Raw genomic sequence first — 25,880 nt, 5'->3', positions numbered from 1 at the left:
TGTGGCATAAAGGTCAGCGATGTGCGGCTAGGCCGTCATTAGCCAGCACCTCATATTTGAGCTGTGAATTCACCTTCATTCAAGATTCATGCTGTCTTTAAGTTTTAACGAACATTCATTGTGCCTCTGGCTACCACGCTTATATAATGTATCGCTTGCATGACACTAATAATTGGCGAACAGGTTAGTTAGTTTTCAGCATCTCCAACTTATCTTCTTCATGGTCAGGGCTGGTTTTAACTGTATAAAAATATTAGACAGAAGATGGAACATGAAATGTAAAATAGTGCAGATTCTGACAAAACCTTGAAAGCATTACACAAGAGGACACACAAAGAAAAATAGCACTCAAGGTTAAAGGTGTTATGGAGCGAACGAGACGTGAGACGCGCAGATCAATTTGCAAGCTTTATTCCAAGACATGGTCAAAAAACACAGGCGGGGTCAAAACATCGTCAAAAGACAAAGAGTAATCCTAGGGCAAGCGTGAGTCTTTGATTGGCGAACAATATCCAAAGGGCTTGAGGAGAGGGGTAGTCCAATAACATAAGCAATAGTCCAAACGAGGTACAAACAAAGTCCGAACAGCGAGATAAGGGTTAATCCAAGATACACAGGCAGGAATCAGGAAACAAGGCAACACGAAATGACTAGACTAACTAGAACTGGAAACTAGTCTCAGTAAAGCAGCTATCACTAGGTGAGTGATAAACACAGAACAATACTAGAGACTAGGTCATCTAAGATGTACATGAGTTTGTTTCTTCATCAGATTTGCTCAGCAATGGATGCTCTGCAGTGAATGGGTGCCGTCAGAATGAGAGTCCAAACAGCTGATAAAAACATCACAATAATCCGCAGCACGCCAGTCCATCAGTTAACATCTGGAGACGCTAAAACCTGTGCGTTTGTAAGAAACAAATCCATAATTGTTTAACATCAAAACTGTTGCTTCCAGCTAAAATACTAGACATCTACCCATAATATTGCTTTCTCCAGTGAAAAAGCTATCTCGTCCAAATCAGTGAAATATGCATAAATCAAGCAATGTTTACAAGCCAAAACAGCTCTAAACACATACTGTATGTCAGTGAATATTGATTTGAGAGACAACAGAAGATGAAGCATTATTATGGATTACGTTTTAGTCGGAAGCAACAGTTTGAAGTTAAAAACATCTTAATGATGGATTTGTCGTTTACAAACATGCAGCTTTTGGTTTCTCAAGCTGTTAACTGATGGACTGGAGTGGTGTGGATTATTGTGGTGTTTTTCTCAGCTGTTTGGACTCTCATTCTGACGGCACCCATTCACTGCAGAGCATCCATTGCTGAGCAAGTGACGTAATGCTACATTTCTCCAAATCTGATGAAGAAACAAACTCATCTACATCTTGGATGGCTTGAGGATGAGTATGTTTTCAACAAATTAAAATTTTTGGGTGAACTACACCTTTAAAGAAACTTTTCAGTGATAAAATGTCACCAACAAGTGAAACTGGTTAAAGTAGCAGTGTTGGGTAAGTTACTTTCAAAAAGTAATTAATTACAGTTACTAATTACTTCATCAATATTGTATTTAAATTACTTTACTAATTACTCTATCTGAAAAGTAACTTAGTTACTCAATAAGTAACTTAATTATTCAAATCACTAATTAGGCTACATCTTAAAATCCCTATAAACCTTAATATAAATTAAACTCTATATTCTTTCAATTCGAGTCAAACATAGAATAGTTTAGCCTTTTAGCTTTAAAACAACTGTAATACTTAAACATTTTTATGAAAAAAATGTAACCACCTTTGGTTGACAAATAGAAATACTCTGCAAAATATCTGAATAACAAAAAGGCTTAAAAGTTAAACAATACATTTCAGTTTGGCAAGAGGTTCAGGAAAAGCCCAACTAGTAAAATCTGTACAGGTTTATGTCAAAATAACACGTTAACTAATGTAGGAAAGAATAAATTACAGAAATGATCTTCTCTGCTGAATAATGTCAGATCGCGCTGTTCTTGTGAGGCAAATTTCTCATAGCAGGTCTTCTTTCAAAAATGATGAATATTAGATGATTTTTTTTTTTTTCTTAATATTTTACTTTTTTTTTTTTGTATCTAGGTGAGGGCATATGCGCGCAGGTGACTGCATATAATGAGCTCAGACACGGGAAAGACTGTACCTTGCTTTAGTTTCATACGGATTGCATAATCAGAAACATTAGTTTTTAATTTGAATTCGTTCAAGTGTCAAGTAGACACTTCAAGATTTTTAGATTCTATTGATTTTAGTCTTATATGTATCTGAGTCAGAGCCGGCGCCAGGGCACCTCCATCAGAGGGGCATTTGAATTTCTGGGGGGGGGGCACAAATCACGTTTTGTGTGTGTGTGTGTGTGAGTATGTGTGTGGTCGGGGGGGGGGGGGGAAGCGTGCAATCTGTGATTGCGTGCAGTTTCTGATGCTCGCTAAAGCGTGCAATCGCTTTCTTATGTGCGCTGTTTTACCGGTTTCACTTTCGCTTTCGAAACGATCACGTTCAGCATGAAGGGGAGAGGATGGAAAGTGGGGGGCACGGTAACTCTGCCCGCGAATGCCCCCTCTTGGTGCCGGCCCTGATTTGAGTATTTAAGGTTTCTCTGTGAATCAGGAAAATCTGAAAGTGAACGCACCCGCACGCGGAGGGTTAAAGCCGCTGCATTCAATATCTTTAGACGGTAAATTTAGATTTCAAATTCAATATTGCTTTTAGAACTGTTGAAATTATTTACTGTATGTAACGCAAGTACTTTATAAGTAACTGTAATTAAATTACCTAAAAATGAACAGTAATCCCTTACTTTACTTTTTCAGTGGATAAGTAATTTAATTACAGTAACGCGTTACTTAGTAACGCGTTACACCCACCACTGTAAAGTAGGAAGTAAGAACATATGAGGTACCCGAAGAGTTTAAAACATTCATGCACAGTTCAGCTGAATTATAAAGTTTACCCTCTTTAAAAGCAAACTGTTAGCTGAAATATCCACAAAATAAAACACTGAAATGTGCGGTTTATCTGTCAATCAGATATGCGTGAAGGTTGTGTTGATATTTAAGTTTTATATAAAAAAAATATGTAATTAAAATGACATTCACATTTGTAGAACAACATTTTCTTTCCTCACAGAGAGCATTTGTGAAGGTATAAAGAGGCTCTGTTGGTGTCATCCTAACAGAGTCCATTAACTTTCATTTCCACTCTCATCCATTATAAAGTGGGTCGTTAGTTTGGTGCATCTGGGTAACTGATCGGCTAATCTGTCTTTGATTTATGTGCAAGGAGAAGTGAGGACTTAGCACAGGGCTCTGAAGGAATTGATTACTGACATGGTTAATTGGCTAAACCCACTGGTACACTGAGACAGGCTTATTGGAAATGTCAAATCAAGCACTTAATTTGCATTCATGATGTATGGGGTCTATTCTGGCTTCTGCCAATGCAGCATTAGCGGACACTTTTTGCGATGGAGAGAGGCTGGGGTTTCACGCTGCCGCTGGAGTCAAGCAACTGACCATCTGTCTTTCACTACTGCAGCTCGGAAAGTTTATGCACACTTGATCGCAGTGTTGGCTCTTAGCATGCTCACTTAAAATATCAAATATTTAGATAGATGAAGGAGGAGTATGTGATTACTCACCATTATTTGCCTTGGCATATTCATTAACATCAATTACAAAGTGATTCAGTTTATTCAACCTAACAATTAGACCTCATATGCTAAACAACAACCATTAATATTTTGGTATATTTGAATGTGTTTCTTTCTTTCTGAATATCATTATTAATTTATTATGGAATTCTATTATTTTACAAAACTTTGTTGTGAATATATGCATTTACACATTGCCATTAACAAACAGTCATTGAATAGACTGATGGAAGTATACATAGATACATGACATACATAAGGTTAACTTTTAATGGTTTCAATCACGTGCTTAAATGTGGTTTTGAAAATCCAACATGTGGTAGATTAAAACTTTACCAATCAGTACAATTTCCTACTAGCCAATTCATTAAAAAAATGTTAGCTTATTTTTGCATACTCTATTTAAAAAAAGAAAACAATAGAAACTTGCATATAGCTTGTATGTCCACAGTTTTAAAACAAAAGCACTACATTTTAGAACAAATGTACAATAACGCTTTAGTTTGGGGACCGATTGCTCACTTGATTAACTAGTTGTTTATTAGCTTGCATATTACTAGCATATTGGCTGTTTACTAGTACTTATAAAGCACATAATGTCTGCATGACTATATTTTAGATCCTTAATTCACCCCATACCTAAATTTTACAACTACCTTATTAACTATTAATAAGGCATATTAGGAGATTATTGAGTCAAAAGTCATAGTTAATAGTTAGTTAACAGTGAGAATTGGGATTTAAAATAAAGTGTGACCAAGATGGGTCACTTGAAATAAAATTAACATTAACTGAAACTAAATAAAATATAAAAACTTGACTTATGTCAACTTGTTACCAAGAAAACATTTCTTATTTTCATTTAGTTTAACTGAATATACTAAAATAATTAAAACTAGATTAAATAAACTGAACCGAAACAAAAAGTAATAAACATCTAATAAAAATGATAAGATTTATTAGTTATTTAATAGTAACAAAATTACTAAGACTTTAAAATGTAAATAAAAATAAAAATAATTCAAAGTATTAATAATCACACTCACATCAAATGCGTGAGAGTTGGCAACTGGGCAAATGTCTTGTGATTCACAAACTGCTGATAACTCACGAGTCTTTCTAACTGGTCCATTAAAAATAACTCATTCATAAGAGTCACATTTTTTGTGAATCTGATATATGGCGGCTCATGCGGAAATAATTTTTTTTGTGTGTGTTCCAATTCAGAGAAAGTGACTCTCATAGTCTTTGTTTGAATCGGATACGTTTGTGATAACTCTAAAATCAGACTTGTCGGTATGGATCAGATATCGGTCAATAAGCCCATGCTGATTTGGGACAATAATCATCAGGTGGACACAGACTGTAGAATTGCACCATTCATCTTTACAATCACAGACCCGCTTAGGGGTCTCTCAGACAACAGGCTGTCATTTTTTGATCAATAGAACTCCCGCTGTGCAATTTTGCTTCTCACTTTTCTCAACGGACAGGGCACCAGCCGCTTGAATAGACTGTGTGTTCACTTGTGTGTGTGTGTGTGTGTACAAAATATAAAAGCAAAAGCTATAATTTGCTGGTTGAAAGTCCATGAGCTTTGATGTGCCGTGGATGACAATTAGGAACTGAAAGAAAAGTGACTAGTGGAGGTTGATGTTTGTTTTTGATTGACTGAATGACATGTATCTGTACCTAACTGTTAACCTTAGAATGAGTTTGTGTTTTATGTTACATACAGTGCTGGTTGGTAACTGATTACATGTAATCTGGATTATGTAATCAGATTAAAAAAATAAGTACTTTTAATTGATTATATTACATTTTAGAGTAGTTGTAATCAGACTACAGTTACTTTTTATTGGTTAAATGATTAATTTTTTTAACACAATAGCAATACATTATAATTTATTTATTAATTTCTCTTTGTATTTTTTTATAAAATATCATACAAGATAAATAAACAATTTGGGTCAAACATAATCTAAAAGTAATCAAAAAGTGCACGTATTATATTACTTAAAATGTGTAATGTAATGGAATAAATTACTAACTACAATTTTTGTCATGTAATTTGGAATCAGTAACATATTACAATTTGTAAATCTTCAATTTGGGAAGGCTTTCTGGCTGCAGTGATGTTAATCTTAGATTTTATCTTTAGCATATGTTTTATCATATTTTTTAACACTAATATGACACTGACGCCATTCAAGCACATTGTTTCAGTGCTAAAATGCTAGTGTGAATTACAAGATAAATATATGCACTAGAAGAGGTGAAATACAAAACAGCTTGTTTTGAAGACTGTTTTGACTCTGAGAAAGTCAAAAGCACCATAAAAGCAGTTTATATGACTATAGTGCACTGTATTCCATGTCTCCCGAAGACACGTGATGAAAGTAAAGGTTTGAGTATTTTGAAAATCTCGCCCTCTGGCGCAGCTCTCAAATCTCAATTCACACATTCAGACTTGAGTAGAGAATGTTCAATACTGTCAGCAAATGTCACGTTAGCTAACAAATATTTTTAGATTATGATTTGCCATATTATTAGATTATGATTTGGCAGCTAACATTACATTTTCACCTTCACACATCTCTTCTCTTCACGTTCTCTTGCCTCTCCAGCTGAGCATCTGAGATTGCTGAGATTGCATGAATAGGCATTCAGAGCCCGACTGACACAGAGAACATATTGGTAATATTGTGCGGCCTGCAGGATTGCAAGACTGTGAAGGACAAATATTGAGTCAAACACACCCTTTATTCAATAATAGCAGCACAATATTTGTGTTTTTTTTCTTTATTTGATCATATAGGGTCTTGAAGTTTTTTGGCTTCAAAATAAGTTAAGCTTTTGCCAGGAACTGCGGAAGAGGTGCTTAAATGTTTTCTTTATGTCGATAGTCCTACTTGATATAGGCTACTTGTGCATATCAAGTGAAAGTACACTCTCAAAAAAAATAAAAAGGTACAAAAGCTGTCACTAGGGCAGTATCCTTTCAAAAGTTACTAATATGCACACTTTAAGAACAAAAATATGTACATTTAAGGTACTAAAATGTACCTTTTATGGGTAATTAAGGTACAAAGATGTACCTTGTTTTGACAGGATACCATCCCAGTGAGAGCTTTTGTACCTTTTCTTTTTCCTAAAAGTACAGGGCTTACCAGCTTTTCATGTTGATCACGAACTATTGATAACTTTGCACAGACACATTTAGTATATGTTTTTATAGTTTCATTTTTACAAATAAATGAATTAAAAACATTTATTATATTACATGCCAATGAATTAATTAATCACATATTAGAAAAGCTTCCAAATTAAAGAGATAGTTCACCCAAAAAATGAAAAAAGATATTTTGAAGAATATTGGTAACCAAAGAGTTGATGGTAGCCATTGACTTCCATTGTATTTTTTTTTAACGCCAGCATTATTTACGATATTTTCTTTTATGTTTAACAGAAGGAAAAAAAAAAACTCATTAAGTAATTGTTAAGTAATTGAACACAGCATTTTAATTTTTGGGTGAAAACATCCTTTGCAGTTAGGTTTTAAATACAGTATGTGATAATTTATGTTGAAATGTCTGTGACGTGTAAAGATTCTTTATGGAATTCATCCTTATAGGGAACATGTTTGTTAATTTGTGTTACGTTTTACTTTTTAATTTTAAGCTTTATTACAGACTTTGTTAATTTGCATTAGATGATTTATCACAGTGGAAAATTCTTGTTTAAGGGAACATGAATTGTTAAATTGCATTAATTGCTACTTTTTTATTTGAATGAACGTGTCTTGTTTATATTATTATTTTTTCTCCTTAATTTTGCTATGTTAAACATTCTAAATTGACAGTTAAAATCACATTTAAATTAGTCTCCAAAAATGTTTTTATTTTGTTGCTTGATTTTTAACAGCTGCTTGTAGAGCTACTTTTATTTGAATGTGTAAATATAAATGAATATCAAAAAGATATGCCGGGGGTTATTCAGTTATTTCTTTTAACCAGAATGCGGTCTTACTCAGGTTATGGTATTAACGTGACTTGTATACAAAATCAGAATATAACCAAATATGACCCTTGTAAGTTTCACATTACAAAATACAAGTTTCTGTTGTTATTTTAACAGCTAAATGTAATGAACTAAAATACAGATTTTACAGATGTGTCATTTGAAGTCTAAGAGATGTAAACAATTATAGCCTTGTATAACATGATCTTTATAGAGCAGAAATGATCATCACACATTACAGAAGCCAGTCTCGAGGGCCAGTTGTTCAGGGCTTAACAAACAAGCTTTTTACCTCACTCCCATATGAATTAGCTCAATCTCGTCTCCCTCACGGCCACCATTTCCAGTCATTACCGTAAATATAAACAGAGAAAAGGAATAAATTACACATGCATCAGTAACTAAAGTTCAGAAAGCAGCGTCCCTCTTTAATATGTAGTCTGGTGGAAGGGAGAGGAGAGGCTTGTTTAATTGAAATAATGAATTGTCTCGTGTTTGGTTTGATCAGACGGTGGCTTGGTTTTTTAATCAGACTATTCCCTCCCTAATCCAGCTCAGGCACTAATGTTGAACAATGCTCCAATAAGATATAGAAAGTCTCATTTTGCCCGCTGTCATCTTGATTTATTCTCATGTCTGTAGTCATGATACATCGCCTTCCCTGCCTCCACAGAACTGTCTGCATATGGTTGCATCTGTCAGAGAGCCTTTGAGTTTTTCGGGTACAAAATATCAGCCCACAGGTTCTGCTATTCCCGACTGAGGCTGAAAAACATCAGGCTATCACCGACAAGCACACCGATGGATGAAAAGCTGTGTCAAAGTCATGCAACAATGATTTTCAACAGTGAGCTGTTGATTTTTTTGATTTTATGTTTTATGATGTTTTGATTTTACCTCTTATTTGACGTCGTCATTAGTTCAAAACACTAGCACATGCATAAATCTGTTGGATGTTGAAATCATTTTTTCTCCTTTTGTTTGAATTCCGTTCATAGCCCTTTTCCCATGCAATTTAATCAGTGGATTAACAGATGGTGTTGCAACCTGTAGAATATTTTATGTATGTGTCTGTATGTATGTCATTTCAGGAAATGACTCTGAGTGTCACATCTTGTATTTTATGTAAATGCATTCATTCTGACTCTCTAGGCAGTGCCAAGTTTCATCTCCAGGATTAGAAGCTTATCGTGTTACTGACCTCAAATTCTAAAGTCATTTAAATTGACCAGTTAATGTATGATATATAAAATAAAAGCAAATGCTTATGCAATATATGTGTCCGAGCGTCACCGCAGTCCCCACCAACGACACTCACCAGATCCCAAGCCCCTGATTTCTGATCACCGCCACCTGTCAGCACTAATCAGCAGCACTATATCCCTGCACTCCTCCCATTCACTCACTGTCTGGGTCAGGTTAGTCAACATGGAAAGTTTGAGACCACTTACCTTTTGTCTACTTACCAGTTGCTCCAGTGTTCCTATCCCTATTCTCCACTGTCTCCACGCTCCACTGTTACCTCCGGATCCCCTGGAAAAGGAAAAAGGACATTCACACTTAGATACGCCCCTAGAGACATTCCCATTCCCTGCCTGCTTACCTGGACATTCTGCTCATCTCATTCCCCTCTGCTACTACTCAATAACCCTGTTGATTGTATTGCACTTACCTCTGTGTCCTGTGTCTATCTGCTGACAATATGACTCCTGTGACTGGCCTACAAATTTGAATAATATTAACGTTCAAAAGATTTTGAATATTTACTATCATGATCAGAAGTTTGTCAGATGTTTTCCCAACTTAGCTGCAATAAAAATCAATATGCCTTAAGTTATATCAAATACATCCTGAAATGTACATTGCATTGCAATCCTTGTGCTGTGCTGAAAATCCCGGTTTTAAAAAAAACTCAGCATTTTACATATTGCTTGCAAATCCCGCATTATGCTATATTATCAACAAATATTGGATTCAATCTGTCAACTTGTTTTCTTTCAATTAGCACAGGTTTTGTATTTCTACTTGGTGCTGATTAGTCATAGGCCTGCATGAGCTTATAGGCTACTTCACATTTTTTAAATGAGAAAAGAAAATCATTGAGAATAAATCTTGGGGGTAACACATGACAAGTAACGTAAGATTTTCAAGTAACTAGTAAAGTAACACATTACTTTTTAATTTACATGAAGAGAGTTACTTTTTCAAACAAAGCCAGTTACTTGTTTTAACTTTGACTGGGAACACCACAAGTGTACTGTAACAAGGTGTGGAAAAATTTAAAGTTTTTATAACCTGTGTAAGTCTTAGTTTTTAGTCCAATGCAATAACATTAACTATCATTTTCGTGAGAATCCTCTCTGGGTCAAAATGACCATGATACAACATGAGGGTTAAAAACTACATATCAGTATACAGAATGCAGGTACTGTAAATGCAATTTATGAAGTGTATGTTGTAAAAACAACACAGTGGGCATGGTAACAGACAAGACCCGGATCAGCAGGCTGTAGTTAGTGAAAGTGAATAATTACATTTGAACGGCAGATGGGATGCGATTGTATCTAAAGAAGTGCAGGTGTTTGTGGGTAGCCTATGAAACCTGATGGTTATTTGATGGAATTGGAGATGTTTGTGTCTGGTGGCCACTGTTTCTGTTGCTGACAAGAATGGATATTGCTGTGTTGGTTGTTTGCTTTCTAAATGATATCAATAAAATACACTGTATACCTCTAGTAAACCACATCTGGCAAAGCTTTGGTGAATTTGACAAAAATCCCTTCTTTATTACCTTTAGCTTTGCAGGTATTGCTTTCTGCGGGTAGAGACTGTCTCATAGCGGGAGACACCTGTTCTAGTGATGAGACCTGCAGCCCGCGTCTCCGGACCCTGCGCCAGTGCGTCGCCGGTAACGGCAGCATGAAACTCGGCCCTGGAGCCCGCAGTCAGTGCGCAAATGCTGTCTCTGCCCTGCTGTCCAGCCCTCTGCACGGCTGCCAATGCAGACGAGGCATGAAGAGAGAGAAAAACTGTCTCAGCATATACTGGAGTCTCCACCAGTCTGGAATGCATGGTGCGTAACATGACAATATATTACTTTATGTCTAAATACTAAGATATATATAGAAATACTGTATATATATATATATATATATATATATATGTCACATGATCCTTCAGAAATCGATGGCATCCAGATGCCCAGTGTGTTCGTTGATCACTTTTTTCTGCTCTCTCTGTTCCCCGATTAAAAAGTAAACTTTAGAGCATATATTCTGGATTGTAGTCATGTGAGAGGTGAATTCGGTGTGCATTGCTGCTAATTCAGCCTTCACAATGTCCTCAAATCGCTTTATAGTGATCGCCATATTGTCTTCCTCCATGTGCACTCGGCCCGCTGCGGGTTTTATTTTCTTCTTAATTAGCGAGGATGATGGTGAAAGATCAGCGAGTTTCCGACTGTGTGACATCTCCAGACCAAGGACAAACGAAAAAACTACCCAAATATAAGAAAAGAAGTCGAACGACAGTAAAAGACGGGTTACGTACACAGAGCTTGGCTAATGTGCATCTTGGCTCATGAAAGCGTCACGTGATCCCCCCCCCCCCCCATATCAGTATGGTATTGATTATACTATTTAAATCAATGTGAAAAAGGTAGGACAAATTTAATCTAAAAGTAGTCTGATTACATTACCTAAAATGTGCAAAGTAATGGATTACGTTACTAACTACAATTTTTGTTGTGGAATTTTGAAATCAGTTACAGACTACAATTTGTACGTATTTACTGTGTTCACATTTCATAGTTTCACATTTACTGTGGACAGACAAACTAATCATCTCATATGTCACACTTGGAAAGGACATCATAAAAATGATGTCTGTTTTTGTGAAAAACACCTTCGCTAACAGTATCACTTGACTCCATGTGGCCCCTTAAAATATATAGCTCTGTATAAAACATTTCATATATGATTTAATTACTCGGGTTGTTTGTTCTTGCAGGGCTTAACCTGGTAGAGAACTATCCATATGAAGCGATAGAGAAAGACTATGACTTTGTCCGTCTGGCCTCCATCACTGCAGGTAAGATCTGTTTCATACATGGTGACCTACAACCTTTCAAAATAAGGATAAATGTATATGTGACCCTGGACCACAAAACCAGTCATAAGTCGCTGGGGTATATTTTTTAGCAATAGCCAAAAGTACATTGTATGGGTAAAAATCATCAATTTTTCTTTTATGCCAAAAATGTTCCATGAAGATATTTTGTAAATTTCTTACCGTAAATATATAAAAACTTAATTTTTGATTAGTAATATGCATTGCTAAGAAGTTAATTTGGACAACTTTAAAGGAGATTTTCTCAATATTTAGATTTTTTTGCACCCTCAGATTCCAGATTTTCAAATAGTTGTATCTCAGCTAAATATTGTCCGATCCTAACAAACCATACATCAATGGAAAGCTTATTTATACAGCTTTAATAAGATGATATATAAACCTCAATTTAGAAAAATTGACACTTAAGACTGGTTTTGTGGTCCAGGGTCACATATTACAAAGATTTAATCAAATATGAAAATGCTTTTTATCTTGTAAGAAGTTGTTGAGACAAGTGAAGGAAGAAAAACTCTTATTAAGGTGTATTTTGACTGACTAAACACTAGAATGGAGCTCAGGACATAGAAATAGACTTATTTAACAAAAAGCAGAGTTGGAATAAAAACCACAAACACAGGGGCCCTAGTACAACAATCTTCACTTCAAATGTCCTGGTGGCCCGACATCTAATTAGCATCGCAAATCTTTATTAGCAGTGGGAGAGTCTCAGTCGTTGTGTATTAGTATTGCTCTGAAACTTGTTTTCACTGTCATCTCCTTTAGTTCTACCCTAGTTTTTGTTCAGCTGCCCTATGGAAATTAGTCATAGATGCTCAGTGTGTTTGTTGAAGCTTTGTGTCTGGACTGGATTTTTCATCAGCTCTGTAAGAATCAACAAAGCTGTTAGGTGAATGATGTGGACAGACGTTTTTGGCTCTGCTGTGATTATTAATCACAATGAAATAGAGAAAGAGAGATTTAGAGAGTCTGAGTGAGCTGTTTATTTTCATTTTCCTCAGGTTTTACTTACTTTAGCCTTAGTTATTTACTGTGATTCTACATTACCGTCACGATGCAGGCTATTCAGTTTGATGATGTCGATCGGAATGCTAAAATGATTCCTTGGAAAGACGTTTCAACAGCATTCCGTTTAATTTGTTTCATCTCATTTTCATTCCTGACTTCCTTTCACATCATGAGGCATTTCCTTTGGTCGTAATGATTTGTGACTCAAACTGGTCTGCCCATGTGAGTTATCTGAACCTCAGGTCACATTACTCCTGCATTTATTTCCCTTTCCACAACACGTGCAAAGACGACCAAATGCATTCATCCCACAAAACATCTATGAATCCAATAATCCTAAAACATAACGTTTCCAATTACAACCAAAGAGGATGCTTTAAAGCCATGTAAAAAAATATTTTAATTAACAAAATCATACTTTCTATATTTTTATGTCTTTAAATGTTAGATTTATTATAATATATTATTAAAAATATATATATTTAAATCATATATGTGACCCTGGACCACAAAACCAGTCATAAGGGTAAATGTTTTCAAAATCATCTGAAAGCTGAATAAATAATCTTTCCATTGATGTATGGTTTGTTATGATCGGACAATATTTGGCTGAGATACAACTATTTGAAAATCTGGAATCTGAGGGTGCAAAAAAATCTAAATATTGAGAAAATTGTCCTAATGAAGTTCTTAGCAATGCATATTACTAATCAAAAATTAAGTTTTGATATATTTATGGTAGGAAATTTACAAAATATATTAATGGAACATAATCTTTTCTTACTATCCTAATGATTTTTGGCATAAAATAAAAAATATATAATTTTGACACTTACAATGTATTGTTGGCTATTGCTACAAATATACCCGTGCTACTTATAACTGGTTTTGTGGTCCAGGGTCACATATTAGATAAATATTAGATAATATTATATAATCACATATTATTAAATATTAATAATTATTAAAAATTATTATTATTAGTAGTATTGTTATTATTAACATTAAAATAAAAAATGAAAATATAAAAATAAAAGCTAATAAAAAATGTCAATAACATAATAGTAATATATAAATAATAATATATAAATTATACCAAAATAACACTGGCTTAAAATCATAGGCAAATCTTTAAAAGTCAGCATTTTTTTTTCTCTAGTTCTTTAACGATCCATGTTTTGGTGCTTCACAAAACTCCCAAATCAAAACACTCATCAGAAGAACCTATAACGTAATGTGAAGAACTTTTACATCTCCAAAGAGCCATTTAGCAACACAAGAACCTGGTTCAGCCCAAACTGGTCTTGATAAGAAGAACATAAGGAGCCGCAAAAAAACATTGAAGTCTGATGTTTTGATGTGTCCAACTCAAATCTGTTTAGTTGTTTGAAGTCTGAACAGCAAAAAGTGTTGTCGGCCCATATTCTTCACTTCTCATTTAAATGGGACATTTCTCAGCTTTTTGATGCTTTCACCATTTGCTCCTCTCCATCGTCAGTCCATGTGAATTGAAAATGACACTCATCTCTGTGTTGCTGCATGGATATGAACTTAAATTCGCTGTCAAAATGTCATCATGGATATGAGTGTGAGAAAATGTGCTGTTCCCCATCCTTGGTATTGTGTAAATGAATCCTTAATTTACTCACCCTTAGTCCATCCAAGATGTAGGTGATGCTTTTTATTCAGTAGAACAGTAACAAGATTTTTAGCTGGAACAGTGATTCGTAAAATGCAAGTCAGCAGCTGCCTGCTTTTGAGAATAAAGAAAACAATTAATACCGTGGCTCCTGACGATATTTTGAGGTCTTATGAAGCGAAACAATAGGTCTGTGCAAGAAACTGGACATCTGAACATATCTAAAATTAAATTTTTAACAGAAATGAAAATGAGGCTGTGAGGGATCGAAGTGTGTGTGTTCAGTAGATTGTACTGTTGATTAACAACATATCGTTTGTTGATGAAACGTCTTTCTGGGAAAAGTCAGTAGACAAAAATGCCGTAAAACAGTTCTGAAAGTTGATAGTTGTCAAAGTTGTGATCTAGGACTGCAGTATACAGCTGGGTGATATGACCAAAATATTATTTTACGGTATGAGAATGTCTATTTCATTATAACAATATGGCTATTTTTAATTTTAATAACAAAAAATAGAAAATAAGAACAAAGTAAATTACAAACACAACAGAACAAAAATACAAATTAAATAAGTTTTTCAGCTACAGTAGTCAGAAATAGGCCTATTATAGAAATTAAATAATTAAGTGTACTAAATCATTGCATAGTCTTCACTGTATGAATTAAATATGAAATGATTCTTATTAAAGATACAAAAGTGATTACAAAAACTGCATTAAAAGTTTGTAGATTTTGTCATTACGAGTTTGGGTCATCCAATGAGGCTGAGACTAACTAGATATCGACTGCACTCTCTGACCAAACAGAGCAGATTTGATCACTTCAGTCAGTCTTAAAGATTGGATTTGAAAAAAAACATTTTAATTCTCCACAGATTCTGAGCTCGGTATGACAGCAGTGAACCGCTGCCTGGACGCAGCCAAAGCTTGCAACGTCGACGATGTGTGCCAGAAACTGCGCACCGAGTACGTGTCAACATGCATCAAGCCCTCCACCAAGTCGGGTTTGTGTAACCGATTGAGGTGCAACAAGGCCTTACGGCGGTTCTTCGACCGTGTGCCTCCGGAGTACACCCACGAGCTGCTGTTCTGCCCTTGCAGCGACATGGCCTGTTCAGAGAGACGGCGACAGACCATCGTGCCCAGCTGCTCCTATGAGGGAGAAAATAAACCCAGCTGCCTTTCCCAGATGAGGATCTGTAAGGCCGACTATGTTTGCAGGTCAGTTTCAGAGGCTCAGACAGCCACGAATCGGCAGGATTAAACAACTCACCTTGCATTCACTCTTTTCTTTGAGTAAAGAAAGCCTTGACTTTTCTATAGATGTCTGGAGAAAATAGAGCAAGCACGTATTACTGACGATAAGAAAAGAGCTTTTCTTCACATTCCTCGTAATCCGTGTCTGTATAAATGGGCATTGGACAGACAAATTAAAACTGTGAGACCCTGAAATGTTTCAGAAGTCTGACTGGTCCAGATAAAACCTCACGATTGTGCATTAAATGTTGAGAGTGCAGGTTAGATGAAGTCAAATTCAGTCCTCACATGATGACAACTAATATTCTATATCCTTAGACAGTCACATGCATTGCCGTTCAGTCTATGACTATAAATAACCATTGAAAAAGCCATCTGTTGATGATTAATTGGTATTAGAGATGGGAGCTAATCAGTTCTGCTATGAAAATTAATATTTGCTTGCAAGGTAGCATTTTTGACTTCCAGTGGGTGGTTAACGGACTCAGTTGATCTTGACCTAGAATGACATCAAGAAAAGCAGCACACTATGATTATGATGATGACTATATATCAAAGACATTGTCAGGATGTTGGCATTTAAATCAGACATGGTCTATTCTGGTAGCGTCACAGACAATAGGGAAAACAGTGCTTACTACATAACAGACTATGATTTAACAATCAAAATATAAAGGGACACTAAAAGTGAGTTTAGTTGCCAACCACTGCCAGCATTTTTCAGACTTTTCACAGAACTTTCATAATTTGTTGTATAAATATCTGAACATGCAAAATGTCAAAAGAAAGAATAGCCACTGCTATTAAAAAAAAAAAAAAAGCTTAAGCTTCGTGCATTATTTTTATCAACACTTGAATTTTAATAAAAAGCAACAAAAAGCTAAGAAAATGTTGTTTATCAAAGCCTGTATCTGGATGGGAATCAGAACGATGATCAAAACATAGATGGAGTTGTAGCCAATTAGCTCAAAGTGAGATGAACATAATCACAACGGGTTGTTATCAATTATATTCATCCTCAGGAATTAACTGTAGCATTAATAGTACAATAAAATGATTTGTTCGTCTGCAGTACGGACAGTTTTAATTGTCTATTGACTCTAAGGAAGATTATTTCTCTGGCCAAGAAAAATAATTTCCTTACTGATACATCGCTCACAGAGCATGTAACAAAATCCGGAACGTTAAAGTGACCTCATTGTGTGAGCAGCAGACACAAGATATTAAACCAGAGATACATCCATACACCTAAATATGAGTGTTTAAAGCTTACTAATACGAATAACAAGAGGTAGCTAGGCTAATATAATAAGGAAACATACAAACAACACATGCATATACCAGATACATTTGTAACTGATTAATTATGGTCTAAATAAAGAAAATGTCTCTATGTGTGTGTGTTATGTGTCTTGTAATCGTGGGGGTAGTCCACTGGTCAGCCAGGCCTGGTACCGAGGGTCATTTAGTTCTCTTTGGAATGTGTTTGAAGTCGGATGGAGAGAACAGATAGTCGATCTGTTTATATGTGTATATATATATATATATATATATGTAAATATTTTCAAAATATATACTGTATGTTTGTGTGTATTTATATATACATAATAAATATACACAGTACACATACATATATTATGTAAACAAAAACTTTTATTTTGGATGCGATTAATCGCGATTAATCATTTGACAGCACTAGTTATTTTATATATGCATCTGCTTACGTATGCGGTCACTTATTTGTGATTCTTCTTCACCGTGTTTTGATCAGACATTCAGTACTCGTTTAGAAGATGTACAATAGCACCTCCTACCATATAACAATAAAAACACAGAAAACCGGACATTTCCGCCAATGGTGGGGAAAGAGTTAATATTAAAAGACATTTAGTTTACGTGTATGTGAAACAATTTTGGTACTGTGTTCGGTTGCCACTTAATGTCCAATGTAATCTAAAACGTATTGTGAAGCAAAACCAGTTGAGAAGCAAATTTAGGGGCCACAGACCACGTCTGTCTAAAATCGAGAGACACAGCACCGTTCTGTCCATTAAATAAAACAAACAAAACTCTTTTAACTTGACACAGTATCTTTAAAATGTGGCACTCATGTGTGAGAGGTTTCCAAAATCGCGAGTGCAACGGTCATACACATCTGTGTAATGTGTTTACATAGAAAATCAATGGAAAAATAGCATATTGTGAACAGCACCTTAGACGTCTGTGATAGTTCTTCATGATTATGTCAGTATGGCCAACACACTTATTAGGACTCTTCTGTCTGCTTGGCTGCTGTCCATGCAAATACAGCTGTGCTTGTTCTCCAGGTCCCGTTTGGCCCAGTTTCAGTACGACTGCCAGCCAGAAGACCAGTCTGCCACCGGCTGCAAACAGGGAAACTACGCAGCATGTCTTATTTCTTACACTGGACTGATAGGTGAGTACTTTAAAGCTGTTTTAGACATTTGTTCTGCAAACTGGAAAATTAATTGCATGCATGATTGTGGCTGCCCATTAAAACAGGAGCAAGGCTGATGCAGTTGGTTTGGAGAGTGATATTCAAAGAAACACAGGGACACCTGTGTGTGTGTGATGAGAGACTATAAAACTACCCAGGCACTTTTAAAATCATGGAGAGATTGATTTCACTTCCCAATAAAATAGAATGAAAGCAATATTTTTTATGAGGCTTTCTGTTACATGGAGCCTTTTTTGTTTGTTTAGTTTTGCTTCATGCTCATTTGCTATATTGAGCAAACAGAATCCCTTTGAAATAAATCTCTTTTTTAAACAAAATGTTCAATTCAACAGACATACTTCTGACAGGAAGTTTGATTTTCTAAATACACATATAATTTTAAATCTATATGTTTATACATTGGCAGCCAAATGTTTGGAATTACGATTTTTTTTTAAGATGTCTCTTCTGCTCACCAAGGCTGCATTTATTCGATCAAAAATACAGTAAAAACAGTAGTATTGTGAAATATTATTACAATGTAAAATAACTGTTTTCTATTTTAATGTATTATAAAATGTAATTTATTTCTGTGATGCAAAGCTGAATTTTTAGCATCATTACTCCAGTCTTCAGTGTCACATGATCTCAGAAATCAAATAAAACTATATATATATTTAATTCATACTTATCCTTATAATGTAATTATTATTAGTATTATTATTCATTATTTAGCAGCACATCGGTTTTCAACATTGCTAGTAATCAGAAATGCTTATTGAGCAGTAAATCAGTATATTAGAATGATTTCTGAATGATCATGTGACACTGAAGACTGGAGTAATGATGCTGGAAATTCAGCTTTTTACATTTTCACATATATTCACATAAAAAACCCTTCTTTTAAATTGTAATAATATTTCACAATATTACTGTCTTTACTGTATTTTTGTTTTTTTAGCAAATGCAGAATTTGGGAGCTGAAGAGACGACTTTCAAGATTATTTTTAAAATTCTTAATTATTAAAGTTTTTTATATATATTGTGTGTATATTACAGCTCCATATAGAGGGAGAATATTCATAGGTCATCATAAGTCAAGTCTGTAAAAGAGTCTTGTGTACATATACGTTTAGATTAATGAAATCCATATATCTGTTAGTATGCAGTATTTCGGTGCTATTTTGTGTATTGATCAGATCATGTGAAATCACAAATGTCTACATGCATTTTGATATCGTAGGCAGCCCAATCACACCAAACTACGTGGACAACTCCACATCCAACGTGTCTCCCTGGTGCTCGTGTTCAGCCAGCGGGAATCTGAAAGATCAGTGCATTGACTTCCTGGACTATTTCACCAACAACGTCTGTCTCAGTGAGTCAAAGCTCCTGTACCATTCCGTACATCATCAGTGTCAGCCGTGATAATCTGAGTCTCGATCATGTCATATGTGAAAGGACGTTGCATGTGTAGTCTTTATGTTTATTGTTAGTCAACATTGTCATGTCAGAGTAGAATCACAGGCTCTGTTTTAAACCCGAGGGAGATGCATCAGGTTTATCATTAGGGATGCACCAATGTATCGGCCAATTGTTTTATGTCAATCAAAAGGTAGCGGAAAAGAATATCGGACATTGCAGAAAATGTTTCTTGTTTTGAATTTAGGGTTGTCCAGGTTAAAACAATAGTAATGCATTAATGCAGCACCGCTAATGCAGGTTCAGTTTGACTCCATGAACCAAGGGTGTAGAATTTAGTAGGGAGGCTAGGAACATGTCCCTACCAATATCCAGTGGCTGCTAAATTGTCCCTAGCAGTAATTTTGATCAATTTAAAAATGCTCATTTAATACATGGGCAGAGTAAGAACATATAAGGAGCTGAAGTGTTTAAAACATACGTGCACAGTTCAGTTGAATGATAAAGTTTACCCAGCCAAGCACCCTCAAATCAATTGCAGCCTCAGTTAAAGCTGTACTAATGACATTTAATCGCAGATTTGGCAAACTAATTATGAGCACTAATTAATAATTACTAATAAATGGTTTGCGCTCTGGAGATCGGTTTCTATTTCAACGTCTTTTTGCTGCGTTGAGCAATGTAGCCAGTCACAGACATATCTGTCAATTTCTTGAAACTAAAAGCATATCAGAAGCGTTTAAGTTAGAATCCTCTCACCGTTTAGATCGCTGACGTTTTTATTCAGGTGTTATGCGCCACACAAATTATCTCATTATAATAAAGTGTAGGCGCGATGTAAAAAAGAGATTAATTGTGTAGCGTAGAGAACTCCATAGTGTAACTTTGTGTGATCGCAATAAACTAAGATGAGTGACAGCTTTTAGCTTTTTAGAGACGAGCCTGGGTCAAACTATTTAAATTATAGTGAATTAAGCTACCGACCTGATCATAATGTCCAATGTTTCCACCTAACATGTGGTTTCAGGTGCAGCTCGTCATATTAATAGAGTGCTTCACTAGTTAGCAGTAAACCAGTTACCTCACCTCAATATGTTCGTAGATTTGTGTTGGATGTTATCTTTGGAATGAAAATACTGATGTTTTATTTGTAAAGATCATACTTTTTCCACTTATTTCATTTAATGTCATAAAACTAGCTAACTAAGCCAGGAGTAGTATACTGACAGTGTCGTGTAAAACATGGCTGAAGACGCAAAAAGAGGAACAGACAAACTGATTCATTTACACTGGAACCGCTCCGATTGATTTAGACTTAAACTTGTGACTTCAATTTCAAGCGATTCACTAGTAAAAACCAGATCAAAGGAGCCATTCATTTTTGAATTTTGACATTGCTTGTGATGGTTTTAAAAACCACAATTAGTGATTTGTGAAACTGAGAGTTTCGAAACTCCGAATCAGTTAAATCACTGCAACGCAAAATGATTCACTGTTTTGAAGCGCTTCAGTCAGATCGCTTATCATAAATCGTTTCACAACGATTTTCGCGTTTCACAAATCATTTAGATTATTTAGTCCTTGGTTCATAGGGTCACATAATACCAGCATTAACAATGCTGTTTTTTTGTCATAAAGAAAACTAAACTATCATTATCAATATCGGCCGATATTATTCTGCATAAGCGGCTATCGGCTGAGAGACGTTTTCTAAAAAGGCAATGCTGACATAAATATAATTATTTTTAGCCACCCATAAACACTTTTATAAGTGTTTTTTACTTTAAAGTTTGTATTAAAGTTGAATGTCCTTCACAGCAGCACAGAACAGTATGAAGTCACCTCTTACTATTCACTGCACCATTAGTCATACGTTCTCTGTTTTACTGTATGTCACATCAACCTAGCGTTCACCGTCACTGCACAGAAGACCAAACAGTCAGCCTGCCTCTCTCAAATGACAGAACATTTCAGAAATCACCTCATCTGTCTCTCGTCGCTTGCGTCCTGATTCTCCACTTAAGCAGAACCAGGACATACTTTGTGAAAAGCATTTGAAGAGTGTCACTCTTTAGGATTGTCTGCCTGTGGTTTGTATTGGGATGTATTTAGTAACAGGGTTTATCTATGTAGGACTATGATAAGAATTGTACAGTAAAATTATAATAATTCTTTAAAGAATCTAGGGTTCCCTTTCAGTCAGTCACGTTCAACGTACCATCAGAGTGACTGACGAAAATGGGATCTCGCCGGAGAGCCCAATCACCTTCGAGTGTTAACAAAACAAGCCAATGACAGTTAAAAGGAGAGCACGTGCAAACGCACATCAGCTTTTTGCTTCGGAGCCAAGCCTTTTCAGCGACGTGTTTCCAGACAGCAAGGCTCGGCGTTGGTGTTACTGTGCGTCAGCGGGGGTTGCCGGTCCAGTGCTGCTGCTTCTCTCACGGCGTGCTGCAGCCTATCAAACTGCGGTCACGCCGCGACCTCCCCTGGGCGCTTCAGCGCTTCTCTAAAAGAGTGTTTTTTCTAAAAGAGCAATATCAAATCAAATCAAATCACCTTTATTTATATAGTGATTTTAACAATGCAAATTGTGTCAAAGCAACCGCACAATATCAAAATAGCGTCAATAATGTAAAATGACTAAATTAAACACTCAATTTTCAGTTAAAGACATAAAGGTCATTATTAAATTCAGTGATGTCATCATCCAGCTCAGTTCAGTTTAAATAGTGTCTTTGCAATTAGGTCAACGATATCGCTGGAAATGAAGTGTCCCCAACTAAGCAAGCCAGAGACGACAGCGGCAAGGAACCAAAACTCCATCGGTCACAGAATGGAGAAAAAAACCTTGGGAGAAACCAGGCTCAGTCAGGGGGCCAGTTCTCCTCTGGCCAAACGAACCAGCAGTTCAATTCCAACTGCAACAAAGTCAAATTGTAAGGGCTCAACTGGTTCCACTGGCCTTTTCCCATTGGCTGTCTAAGTGGCGGGGTCCTCACTGGGGATCTGTCTCTGGGGCTCATCTAGGTGTCCTGTCTCCGCTGACGTTTAGGGCTGTAGAGGTCGTCTCTGGGTGCTGATCCACCATCTGATCTGGATACGAACTGGATCTGGTGACTGCAGTGACCATCTGGGCTGGATACGGACCGGATCGGTTGGCTACGGTGACCTCGGAATAAGAGAGAAACAGACTAATATTAGCGTAGATGTCAATCTTCTTACGATGAAACAAGTACATCATGTGTTATGGGAAGTGTTCCCGGTTCCAGTTGACCTAGTTAATGCAGTCTAACAATTGTAGTAATTTTAGAACTATTCATTTAATTTTAGTTTCTGGAAATCGAGTCGTATCGATTTCATATTCATATGCTTAATGGATATTAATCAAAACGTCCAACTTATACCTTATTAACGATACCTCATTAACGACTTGACCAGCAAGCATTAAAACCAGTATGTTTTAACAATTCAGATTATTCCCGTGGCCACAGTAATACCGAGTTGATTAGGTAATTTTTAGCATAGGTAATTTTAGCATAGGTAAATTTTATCATAGGTAACGCAATCTTTGGCAAATAATTTCAGACTTGAAAATCACATAGCACCAGACAAAAGATCTCTTTATAAGTCAAAGTTTATTTGCTACTCTACATACTACTAAGCTAAAATAACACAAAACAGAATACGTACACACACAAACATTGCAGGCAATGAACTTGAAGAAAGCTTAAACTAGCACTCTTTTGCCAGTTACTGAACCTTCCTGAGGGAGTTTCAAGCAGAGAACTTGTCTATCTTTCATCTTAAATTACTTCAACCAGTTTCCAGCAGAATTATGGAGAATTGTTTGTTTACTTGCTTTAAGTTGAGTCGCGTGATGTCACTGGGGATGCCCTCTTGCAATTGGTTGGTTTCTCTGTGACATGAAGACGCTCGAAGTTCTTGTTTGAGTTCCTTTCGCGTAGCTTCAGACTTTCAAGGGTTTCTTCAGAAGTTTGACTAAGTATTGATAGCTGTTCAATGCTCGGCCAGTTGTTAATGGCTGGGAGCGCTTTGGCACGACTCAATGAGACGAAGCCAAGGTTTTCAAGCAGCGCGTGAGCAAGCAGCAAGCAACGAAGCTGGGCATCTGTCTTTAACGGGCTGATTTGGGATTCACTCACGGGCGACCAATCAGATTCTTCCTGTGGGGCGGAGCCCCGTCCTGCACGGCTTCTTTCCGTGCATACATTATCTGCTCAGTTATTTTGTCACATGAAGAAACTATTGAAAGCAGATTTCTATACATGTTGTAATCATTATGATGATAAAAGACAATTTTCATCCACACCAAATTATTGCTGACACAACTAGCTTTCATTCAAAATCAAACACCAAGTATTTTGCATACCCAAAGTACATATATCAATTTTATCTATTACGCGGTTAAGGCATAGATTAAACGATCCTAAATTCTAAATAATCACACCAAGCATGTGAAACTAAACAATAGTGATCGGGAAAAATTAGACATCAGGAGATTACAACAATACCATAGATTCCAATAACACAGCAATCTTAATTTAATTTCATAAAATACAACCTGAATATATATTGTCAATATATTGTATATATTGATTTTGAGTATATTGCTTTATTAGCAGCAGCGATTATTATTTGTCCTTTTGGGAACACTTAAATCTCTTTGTCTGTTAGAGAGGAGAAAATAAAACGTGTCCTTTGGAATGTGAGGAGGAGAGAGAGGAGAGTTGTTCGAGGTCATGAGAATATCACGTTTGGGGAGATCTGGAGATTTTCTTAGCTCGGACGTTGGTTGTAAAACAGTCTTCCTTGTTGATACCATCATTGAATTACTGTGTTACGCGATCAGGAGTTATCAGGGTTGGTCTGTGCTGGATCCTTTCCAGATGCAACAGGCTTTGTACTGTTCAATATTATTTATGGGTCTCAGGATATAAGACGATGGTTATTCTCTTAGACAGGGAGGCGTCAGTAGGCTTGGTCCCTTTCAGACTCGAAGGGAAAGGAATCGTCTAAGTTTCCTCTTTGGTATGCAAGATTCTATAATTGTTTGGTCTTGGTTCAATAAGGTTCTACACAATCCTTTAACGGATTTGAATATTAGAAGCGTATTAATGTGTTATGTGTACGCCAGGTTAAAGAGATGGGTCTTTAATCTAGATTTAAACTGACAGAGTGTGTCTGCCTCCCGAACAGTGTTAGGTAGATTGTTCCAGAGTTTGGGCGCTAAATAGAAAAAGGATCTGCCCCCCGCGGTTGATTTTGATATTCTAAGTATTCAAATGGCCAGAGTTTTGAGAACGTAATGGACGTGGAGGACTATAATGCGATAAGAGCTCACTCAAGTACTGAGGAGCTAAACCATTCAGGGCTTTATAAGTAATTAACAAGATTTTAAAATCTATACGATGTTTAATAGGGAGCCAGTGCAGTGTTGACAGAAGCGGGCTAATGTGGTCATACTTCCTGGTTCTAGTAAGAACTCTAGCTGCTGCATTTTGAACCATCTGTAGTTTGTTTATTAAGCGGACAGAACAACCGCCCAATAAAGCATTACAAAAATCTAACCTTGAGGTCATAAACGCATGAATTAACATTTCTGCATTTGACATTGAGAGCATAGGTTTCAGTTTAGATATATTTTTAAGATGAAAAAAAGCAGTTTTACAAATGCTAGAAACGTGGCTGTCAAAGGAGAGATTGTTATCAAATAGCACCCCTAGGTTCCTGGCTGATGACGAAGAATTTACAGAGCAGCCATCAGGTGTTAGACAGTGTTCTAGGTTATTACTTTTGCGGGTTTTAGGTCCGATAATTAACACCTGTTTTTTCAGAAATTAACATTAAGAAAATACTCGTCATCCAGTTTTTTATATCGACTATACATTCCATAAGTTTCTCAAATTGGTGTGTTTCACCGGGCCGTAAAGAAATATAGAGCTGAGTATCATCAACATAACAGTGAAAGCTAACCCCGTGTTTCCTAATGATATTTCCCAAGGGTAACATGAAAGCATGAAAAGTAATGGCCCTAGTACTGAGCCTTGAGGTACTTCATACTGCACTTGTGATCGATATGATACCTCTTCATTCACTGAATTGATGGCGGTCAGATAAGTACGATTTGAACCATGCTAATGCACTTCCACTAATGCCAACAAAGTTTTTCAAAGTTTGGCACTAATGCCAACAAAGATGTTGTGATCGATAGTGTCGAATGCAGCGCTAAGATCCA

At 36.2% G+C, this 25,880-nt stretch overlaps 1 protein-coding gene across 1 annotated transcript in view; it reads left to right on the top strand.

The window, feature by feature from the left end:
* LOC306883633 (GDNF family receptor alpha-4-like) overlaps positions 1-25,880 on the top strand; it is a gene marked incomplete at its 5' end in the record, with an annotated part of 102,167 nt that overhangs the window by 64,435 nt on the left and 11,852 nt on the right. Inside the window, 5 exons of the mRNA XM_079438991.1 lie at positions 10,507-10,782; positions 11,718-11,798; positions 15,360-15,705; positions 18,069-18,182; positions 19,447-19,577. Of these exons, the coding sequence (XP_079295117.1) occupies positions 10,507-10,782; positions 11,718-11,798; positions 15,360-15,705; positions 18,069-18,182; positions 19,447-19,577 (948 nt within the window). The remainder of the gene's footprint in view (positions 1-10,506; positions 10,783-11,717; positions 11,799-15,359; positions 15,706-18,068; positions 18,183-19,446; positions 19,578-25,880) is intronic.

This window comes from Barbus barbus, assembly GCF_936440315.1.
Source record: "Barbus barbus genome assembly, chromosome: 17".
Lineage (NCBI taxonomy): Eukaryota > Metazoa > Chordata > Actinopteri > Cypriniformes > Cyprinidae > Barbus > Barbus barbus.
The sequence above is the reverse complement of the archived record's forward strand: the minus strand, read 5'-3'. Positions and strand labels throughout refer to the sequence as shown.